At 40.7% G+C, this 9,329-nt stretch overlaps 2 protein-coding genes across 2 annotated transcripts; both read right to left on the bottom strand.

The window, feature by feature from the left end:
* Window positions 1–1,115: 1,115 nt before the first annotated feature.
* On the bottom strand, window positions 1,116–4,212 carry CSUI_004087 (uncharacterized protein; the record flags this gene model as incomplete). Its single annotated transcript, XM_068064282.1, has 2 exons — window positions 1,116–1,145; window positions 3,481–4,212. The coding sequence occupies 2 exons, from the start codon at window positions 4,210–4,212 to the stop codon at window positions 1,116–1,118; spliced, it is 762 nt and encodes a 253-aa protein (XP_067923747.1).
* A 2,729-nt stretch (window positions 4,213–6,941) lies between these two features.
* CSUI_004086 (uncharacterized protein) lies at window positions 6,942–9,207 on the bottom strand. The gene is made up of 2 exons (XM_068064281.1): window positions 9,035–9,207; window positions 6,942–8,013 (listed from the first exon to the last, which is right to left on the bottom strand). Exon 2 carries the CDS (start codon window positions 7,403–7,405, stop codon window positions 7,091–7,093), a length of 315 nt encoding a protein of 104 aa, XP_067923746.1. The 5' UTR covers window positions 7,406–8,013; window positions 9,035–9,207; the 3' UTR covers window positions 6,942–7,090.
* Between the last annotated feature and the right edge of the window lie 122 nt (window positions 9,208–9,329).

Below are 9,329 nucleotides of genomic sequence, written 5' to 3'. Positions count from 1 at the left end.
ATAGATAGATAGAGAGGTAGATATACGTAAATAGATACAGACACACAGATGCATAGATAAACAGATAGAGATAAACTTAACGATAGATAGATTAAAGATAGATAGATAGATTAAAGATAGATAGATACCTCCTGTACATAAGCACTTGTCTGTATGTATGTATAAGAGATTGGTGTGTGCTTGTATGTGTGGGTACAGGAATTCTTTTGTCGGGAAGCCTCTTGATCTTCGGTCTTTTTCTTCTTCTTCATCTCCCGCTTCGTTCTTTAAAAGTTCCCCTAGCAACAGCTTTTCACATCCTTCAAAGACTCGGCTACATTCTTTCTCTTCTTCTTTTTCTTCGCTTTCATCATGGAAGGAGAGATTTGGACTGCATGCGAGAGATTCCTGGAATAGATTTTCACCCTCTTTCTCACGCCTGTCTAAGATACCTTCTCTCCATACACCTTTTACTTTATCTTTCTCAACTTTATTCTTCTTCCGTGCTTCTGTTGACCTCTTCTTCTATCTTTGTCAGATCGGATGCTCTTTTCAAGGAGATGATGGAGGCTATTAAAAAGTATCGATTCTCCCATTACTCAAGCAATCGAAAGAAAAAGAGAATAAAGACAAGTCCCTCGTCATCCGAAGAATTCTTCTTCTTCGTTTCTCTCTCCTTCTCTCTTCTTCTTCTTTCCCGTCTCTCTTATCTTTGAGAGAAGTTCTTCTTCTCCTACACCTACTGGAGTGACGCACAGACGAGACGGCATGCGTGCACCTCGGGCCCGTGCGTCCCCTCCTATCAGTTGTCTATCAATCTAGATACATTCTCTCTCTCTGTCTCTCTCTTTAAATATATATATATATATATACGTAGGTGTATACATATATGTGTAGATGCATGTATGATACGGATGTACATACATACATATATATATACCTAGAAGGATAGGACACGTATATCTGTATACGCGTATATATATATATATACATATTTGGGCCGGTACAAGCGTATCATGTATACGTCTGGAGGACTTATGAGTGTGTATGTCTTGATATTAAAACAAGGAGGGACCTCCTCCTTCTTAATTCAAACTTTTTTCCTTCTTTTTCTTCTGCGCTTCTTCAGCCGAGCCCTAGGTCTGTTCCATTGCCAAGGCGAGAGCCTTAAAAGAAGTCAAGAAAGAGAGAAAGAAAGAAAGAAGAAAGGAAAGGAGGAAAGGTTTCCTCTTTCTCTCTCGCTTTTGACCGTGATTAAAACGCCGACAAAACGATCGGAGCTTTCGGTTAAGTCGAGAGATAAAATCTTTTTCTCTCATCTTCTCTAAGGTCTTTCTTTGCATGCATGCAGACACCCGGACCGGCTAGCAGCACATCCAGACTAGCTAGCTGCCTCTTTCCCTTGTGGCTTCTAGCTAGCTATCCTCTTATTTTTTATAAGAAGAAAGTCTAGGCACACGCGCACAACACTTTCCGTCTCCGCCTTTCCGTCAATAGATAGAGATAGATAAATAGATAAGTAGATAGACGTACATATATCCATTCATCTTGTACACCTTTAAACATTATCTACAGCCGGAGAAGACCTTTACAGAAAGAAGGAAAGAATGAAAGAAATACAGGGGCTCTCGCACAGGGGGCAACTTATAGAGCTATACCTCTACAGATAGATATGTACAGCCCACATAGAGGATGAGACAGAATCTCTCTTCGACTTGAAAGAACTCCAAGAGACGAACGTTCTTTTCTTTCTTTCTTTCATTCTTCCTTTGCTTTCTTTCTTTCTTTCTCGTTTGGTTCCTTTTTTTTCTTGGATGGAAGTGCATGCATGCATTTGCATGCAAATAAAAAGTATGAGTGGGAAAGCGTCCTTATCTCTTATCATTCTCCCTCCTTGAAAAAGGAGAAAGAAAGAAAGAAAGAAGAAAATGATGAAAAGGTCTCCACAAACTTCACAAAAAGTTCGACAAAAAAGAAACGAGAGAGAGAGAGAAATTTAGCCATCCCATATAGGCGATAAAAAGAAGAAGAAAGAAAAGTTCATTGAGAGAGAAAGAAATATGATTGATACCTATGTCTTCCTATTCATAAATGTCTTCCTAGAAGATAGAAGAAGAAGAACGTTACACTCGCCCTCTCTCTCTCCATACGTGTATGTGTGGACAGGGTCTTTTTCTTTCTAAAGAAGAGAAGAAATATATATATATATATGTATATATGTATATATATATATATATGTATACGAGACACTTTGCTTCCGGGCTCGTTAACTGAGATCCGACAATCTTATGATCTTCTTCTTTTGTAAGGAATCTTTCTCCTTCTCTTCTATGTCCATCCCTAGACTTCTCTATGTCTATCTATCTTTATCTGTATATAAGCCGCCATCTTTTGTTCACTGATCTATTTCAAGCGAAGAAGAAGCGAGCTATTTCTGTCGCTTCTACGGAGAGAAAGTCGTTGCTTTATGTACGAACTCTCATATTCAAGGGAGATATATAGAGAGAGATACATACATATAGCCGAGGTATGCAATCGCCTTATATACGGAGAAGAGAAAGAGAGAGAAGGGGGTGTATGTGTGTTCTGGAATTATGAGAGAGAAAGAAAAGGGTCTATTCCTACAGGGTTAGTTTATAGACAAAGACAGAAGGAATCTATCTCCTACTGTATACACGCTCCACCCTCCTTGTCTCACATTCTCCATATAGACTGATACAGAGGAACATAGATAGATAGATAGATTAGAGATAGATAGATTAAAGACTAAAGACGGATAGGTATGACTTACCTCACCTCGGCTCCAAAGAAAGAAGCGAGAGACAGAGTGTAGAATGACCATCTATAGCAGTAATTATTCATACAATACATACACATACCTCTCTACGCATATATATATATATATATATATATATGTATATGTGTATACAAGGTCTGTGAAGTTGATTGAGATAGATCATACAAGAAGAAGTAAGAAGGTCTCTATCTATCTCTATCTATCTCTTCTATCTATCTCTCTCTTTCGCACACCACCCTCAAGAAAAAAGACAGAAAGCAAGAGAAAGAGATTGAGAAGAGAAACATAGTGAAAGACTAGAAAGAAGAATAAGAAAGGAAGAAGAAAGAGAAAGATACAGGGAAATGCCTCCTCTTCCTTTTCTTTCCCGTAGTCACGTGTTCTCTTTCCTTTTCACCCTTCACTCTCCATCCTGCGTCTATCTATGTCTCTTTTTTAACCCATCCATCTATTATGAATCTATCTCTTTCTTTCTCTTTTTCTCTTTCTCTCTTTTCTTCTCTTGCTTTTCTTCCTTCATCGTCTAAGGTTGACTACAGTGGAAAGAAATCCAAAGTTCGTGTGCCTCGTGCCTGTGAAACCTTCGACTCCTCTCGTCCCTCTTCTTGCATTTTTGGCTGTCTTCGTCACTTCAGGAAAGTAAGTTACTTGCTTCTCCTTTCCTTCTGCTTTTTCTTTGACTTTCTTTGATGGAAGATTCTTACGAGACTTCCACCCCACATGCCGTCTCTTCCCCATGGCCTTGGCTGTAGTTGAGGTGTATATCGATACTCGATGTTTTTCCACTGAAGTCGATAGTCTCGATTCAATGCATAGAATCGATTTGATGAAGGAGGATAAGCTTCGATTGTCCTATTAACTCGAGGTGGATAGGGCGGGAGCAAGCGATAAGTCCCATTAGAAGATCGAACTAAACTAAAGTCGCCATGGACAGAGGGACAATCCCCAATTGATGGGAAAGAAGAAGAAAAGAGAGAGCCTGCGCATGCGCCAGGCCTTAAAGCTTTATTTGGAAGTCGACGGAGTTTGTCGAAAGCCCGATGCCGAGACCAGTGACGATAGAGTCGCCGAGAAAGAAAGGAAAGATTCTGAAGAGAAAGGAAAGAAGGAGAAGAAGAAAAAGTAGATGGAGAGAGAGAATGGGGTGAAGCAGAAGATGTGGAAGAAGAGGGAGGATGTGAAGAGGAGGAAGAAGATGAAGAAGAAGAAGAGAGAGGTTCTGGAGGAGAAGAAGAAGAAGGAAGATATGAATGCGGGTATGGGTGAGGAAGAAAGGACGGATTCAGATGAAGAGGGGAGAGACAAGCTGAGGGAATGCGCGAAGGCTGAAGGAAAGGAGAAGACTCTCGATGTCTCAAGAGAGAGGAAAAGAAAGAGGATGACAGCTTACAAGAAGACAGAAGAGAAGAAGAGAATAAAGACGCTTGAACTGACATACTGGGAGAAAGAAAAAGAAAGAAAGAAAGAGAGGAATTATTCAGCATATGCATTACAGCCTTCCCTAGAAGAGAAGTGATGAACAGATTCCCTTTCCCCACGCCATCGTCTTCATATCTATACCTAGCTGTATATCTATATTTATATACATGTACACGTCTCTTTCTAGAGATCTACCTATCTATTGATCGATCTCTTTACCTCTCTAGACCTCTATGAAGATAGGTATAGACCTGCTACGTGCCTATACAGAAACGAGAGGAACTTTGGGCATATCTAGACATGTATGTATCTCCCGTTGAAAATAGGAAGATAAGCTAACACGTGATGCGATCGATCTCCTCGTATAGAGACTGCAGGAAGACCTTCACTTCAAGAGTGTCTCTCTCTACATCTTTCTTCTTCTTCTTTCTGGTGCTGAACAAGACATTTTGAACGAGGAGAAAAGAAAGAAGAAAGATTCTTTTTCTTTCTTCTTTCTTATGTGCTGGATGAAAAGGAGGAAGAAAGCAGAAGCAGCGAGAGACGGGAATTCTCGGACAATAGAGACAGATTGGACGTGAGGTGTTGCTGCCGTCTGTGTATCTCTTAGGGAAATCTTTCACACCGAGAAAAAAGGAATGAAAAGAACACGGTAGAGCTAAGTAGACAGATAGATCGCAGATGGAGAGGTAGATAGACGGATTGGAGATAGATAGATAGACAGACCGACGATAGATAAATAAATAGAAAGATAGATAGATAGATAGAGTGATAGAGGCATAGAGGTGTATATAGAGGAGACGAAGGGTCGAAAGGCGAGCGAGAAGCGAAGAAGATGAAGAGTTAAAGAGCAAAATGTGTCTGTAGTCCTCCCTCCTCAATCCAGGGAGAAAAGAAAGACAGAAAGAGATACTTTAATTTCGTATGTGCATGGAGTGATGCCGGATGAGAAGAAGAGTCGAGAGAAAGCCCAGAGAAGGTGAGGAAGAAAACGAATGTTCTCTCCCCCCCAGAGCAACGGAGACAGAGAGACAGAGAGACAGATCTACCCCTGTAAGTTGCGAAGAAAGAAGAAGGAGAGACCATTCGTGGAGAAACAAAGAGGAGAAAAAAGTGGAGAGGTTTGTGAGAAGTCTTTTATCTCTTGACTTTTCTCCTTTGCTCTCCTCTCCTTCCGACAAGACACAGACAAATCGATTCTCCAGCTCGATGAGGGAAGAAAGGAGAAAAAGAAAGAGAGAAGGAGAAAGAAATGCCGGAGAAGAAAAGAACGGTAAAAAGACTCTTGAGTCCTACTTGTCTGCTCGACGTTGGTAGTGTGTTGCATGCATGCGCATGCACTAAACTACTAAAGGGACGATTCCATCTGCCTGCGTGTCACACCGGTTCGCAGGCAGCAGCTGTACATACACCCCAAAGCCAGATATCCCCAAGACAACACCCTCCTACATAGCAGATCGCCTTCACTCTTCTCTTTTCTTCTCTGTCTGCCATACATCCATACTATAGGAGTGTCAATCTTGACTAGTGCCTACATAGATGCATACACACATCCATACTTGCCAGTCACTCCAGCCGCGTAAGATATCTTCTAATTGGAGAAACGCAACTTTAACGTGTACCTCCCCCCACATCGCCAATGAGACTTCCGAGTACACATGGAGGGTGTCTTTCCTATCCCGTCTCTTGTGAAGTATGTATGCATGCATGCAAAAAAAAAGCATGTATGTGTCATCCGTCTATGCATCTGGTAGGTGGCAATCCTGTGTATATACACTCACTCGATCTATTGCTAGAGACCCACGGCTCTTACAGAAATCGAGAATGTTTGAATAAAGTCCATTCCTTCTACTGTCCCTCTGTCGACTAAGTGAAAATTACCTTCGCCAAATCAGCTGTTTGAGAAGGAAGTATACACCTCATAAATACAGCAATAGTAGGTTTTCCCATTTAGATGACTCGAACTTCTTTCTCTACTCTTGGTCGTTTCTTTCCTCGTCTTCTTTCTTCGTTCCTCTCTCTGACGTTCCTTGGATTGTAGACATGCAATCCGTCAAGTATCTTGTTTGGGGTCATGAAGAATTTCGATCGTATTCTCAACTCTCTCAGGATGACCGACGTATCAAAGGCAAATACCCTTCGCTCTACTGGAAAGATGCCTCATCTGTTGATATAGATCTCTGGCTTTTGAAACAACACCATCCGTCGAAGGATCGATTCATGCGAAAAGAAAGACCCGCTCTCTCTCTCTGTCTCTCATTGCTTCTTCCCTGCACCTGCTCTTTTCTCATCTTCACAGCCAGCAAGAATTTGGGTATCTCTTTGCCCGCCTCTCAACATAAGGCCTCTCCCCATGGTGTCTCTCTCGTACATCACTTCAGATCATTCCCTTCACATGCCTAGATTCTTTCAGACATTGCCGAAGAGCGACAAAAAGAAATGAACGGAGAGAGATCTATCGAGCTTTCTTGAGAAGATATCGATGCCATCTCCTTCTGCTACTAGTGTCGTCGTAATTATAGGCACAAGTGAAGGAACCTAAAAAGAAAAAGCGTTGATCTGGAAGGCTCTGTGGAAGTCCATCGGAAGGGAGAGAAGAATATCTCTTTCTCTATCGAATAAGAGTCAACACTTTTCTTTCCAGTAAGCTATCGTTACACTTCGTGTCCTTTGCTCTTAAGGTCATGTCTCTGTTAAACGAGCACCTCATTGATCGGGTTTTTTCTTTTACTTTTAAGAAAAGAATCCTAAGAAAATTTTGAAAACAAGACATAAAAATGTTCTTCAACCATTGTCAATCCAATTTACCCAACTCACTACCACTCACGCATGCATGCACCACCTGAGGTGTACATACACCTGAACCAACACTCTACACATAGTTCTATTGAAGGACTACGACAAGTTGGCTTTTTCTGGCTGATGAGAATCTTTTCTTTCCGAAAACACTTCAGACACGCAAAACTCTTCTTTTGAAGAAGTCGAGAAGAAATCCGCATGCAAAAAAGAGGAGAAAAGATTCACTTGTTCATCCTTTGATACAAGATTGATAGGGTGATTTCCCTTCAACCCAATCTTGTCTCCTAGACTCAAGCAACAAGAAAGAAGCTTCTTCCTTTCCTTACAAGCCGATCTTCTCCGACTAAAGCCACGGCTAGAGATCGTTTCTACAGGTGAGCCATGTCTGTATCGGGTCTTCAAAAAGTTCATCTTTCTTTCTTTTTTTCTTTTTGTGAAACAGAAGATTCTCCGCCCTGACTATCTGTCTATCTATCGATCGATCGGGCTATATAGTAAGAGGAAAAAAAGAAATTTTCCTTCGAGCTCATCGCTCTGCTTGCCACTGTCACTACACCTCGCAGTGCTTCGGCTAATATACGGGAGCTTCTTCTGAAAGACACCTCATCCAGGGAAAAAAAGCCCGCCGTCTCTAGATCTAGAGCTATCTTTAGCCTATCTTTAATCTTTCTATCTATCTATCTTGGATCTATCTATCTATCTTGGACCTCTCTATCACCTGTCTATCTCTCTCTTCTTCTGTGTCTCTATAGGTCTGTCTCTGTATAAATCTTTACATCTTTATAGATGCGTCCAGTGAAAAGAGGCATGTCTCCTGACTGAGGTGTAGAAGCCCAAGCCTACTAAAGAAGGAGAGACAAAACGGAGAATCTTCTCCACGTCTTCAAGGCCCCTCCCGTCTTTTCTTTCTTTTTATCTCCTATTCTTGTAGAGATCTAGCAGGAGACTGGTTAAAGTAAACAGACGCTCTTCTTGAAGATGAAGAGTCTCTTGGATTTCCTTCAATCTCCTCACTCCCGCTGAGCAAGAAAGAAATACAGACAGAAAGAGAGAAAGAAAGAAGGAAAGAGAAATTGGAGACTTCTCAAAGAGATCACTTGACTTCTTCTTCTTCTTCTTTTTCGTATCTTTCTCTAACTCTTTTCCCCTGAAATATCTAGAGAATTTGTCTCAAGGGAGGGACAGGCTGATTGACTAAGGAGGGGAGCCTGTCTTCACTAAAATCTTCACTAGTCCACATCGTCAGAAAAAGAAGAAAAAGAACAGTTCTTCTTCTCCTTCTCCTTCTTCTTCTCCTTCTTTCATCTTCCTTATCATAAGCTCGATGACTGGCTACTCGTTAACTCCAATAGAGAGAGAAAGATAGATTAAAGATAGATAGATTAAAGATAGATAGATAGATTAAAGATAGATAGATATACAGATATGCGTGTAGGGACAGAAATCGCTGAAACCTTATTGCCACATGAAGGTGAGGCTATAGACATGCAATCCTTTTTTCTCTCTTTCTCTCTATCTATAGGATATATGTGTATGTGTAGATGTATATATAGCCTGCTATGTATGGCGTAGATTTGAACTACGGACAGGTAAGAGACATGCCTGTACCTCCCTTGATACATACACATCGGCCAATGCATAGAGTCCGTGTATATATGAAGATACAGATGTGTGTGACTCTGTATGACAGTATGTGCGAATAAATATGCCTGCGTGACGACGTATGTATCTAATCTGTCTAAGTGTGAATATATCTATCCATCTATCTATCTACCTATCTCTAATCTTTCTTTCTTTCTTTCTTTAAGCTATCTATCTACTTTTAATCTATCTATCTATCTCTAATCTATTTTCTATCTTCGATCTATCTTTCATCTGTCTTTGCTCTACCTCTTCAATCCGTCTATGTTAAATCTCTCTGTCTCTCTATCTGTATAAAGCGAAAGTAAGATTTCTTTCCTTATGAGGGGTGCATGCATGAGAGACAGAGAGATAGAGAGATAGACTAATTCTTTTTCTTCTTCTTCTTTTGTTTCGCACCTTCTCTCTGCAGCTCAGGCTGTCGAGCTTTCATGACACACCTCAAACCCGAAATCGTCGCCTTATGCAAGACACACAAAAAGAAAGAAAGAAGAAGGAGAAAATGAAGAAGAAAGAGATAGAAAGATGAAGCTCTCTTTCTAGAAGCAACACAGCAGAGAAGAGCCAAACAAAATGAAACCTCTCTCTCAGTACATACTTATATAGATAGATAGATATAGACGCAATCAAATCACCTTCTGTCTTTAATGTATCTATCTATCTATGTGCCTGTCTCCAATCTATCTATCTATCT

Source organism: Cystoisospora suis (assembly GCF_002600585.1).
Source record: "Cystoisospora suis strain Wien I chromosome Unknown contig_1842, whole genome shotgun sequence".
NCBI classification, from domain to species: Eukaryota; Apicomplexa; class Conoidasida; order Eucoccidiorida; family Sarcocystidae; genus Cystoisospora; species Cystoisospora suis.
The sequence above is the reverse complement of the archived record's forward strand: the minus strand, read 5'-3'. Positions and strand labels throughout refer to the sequence as shown.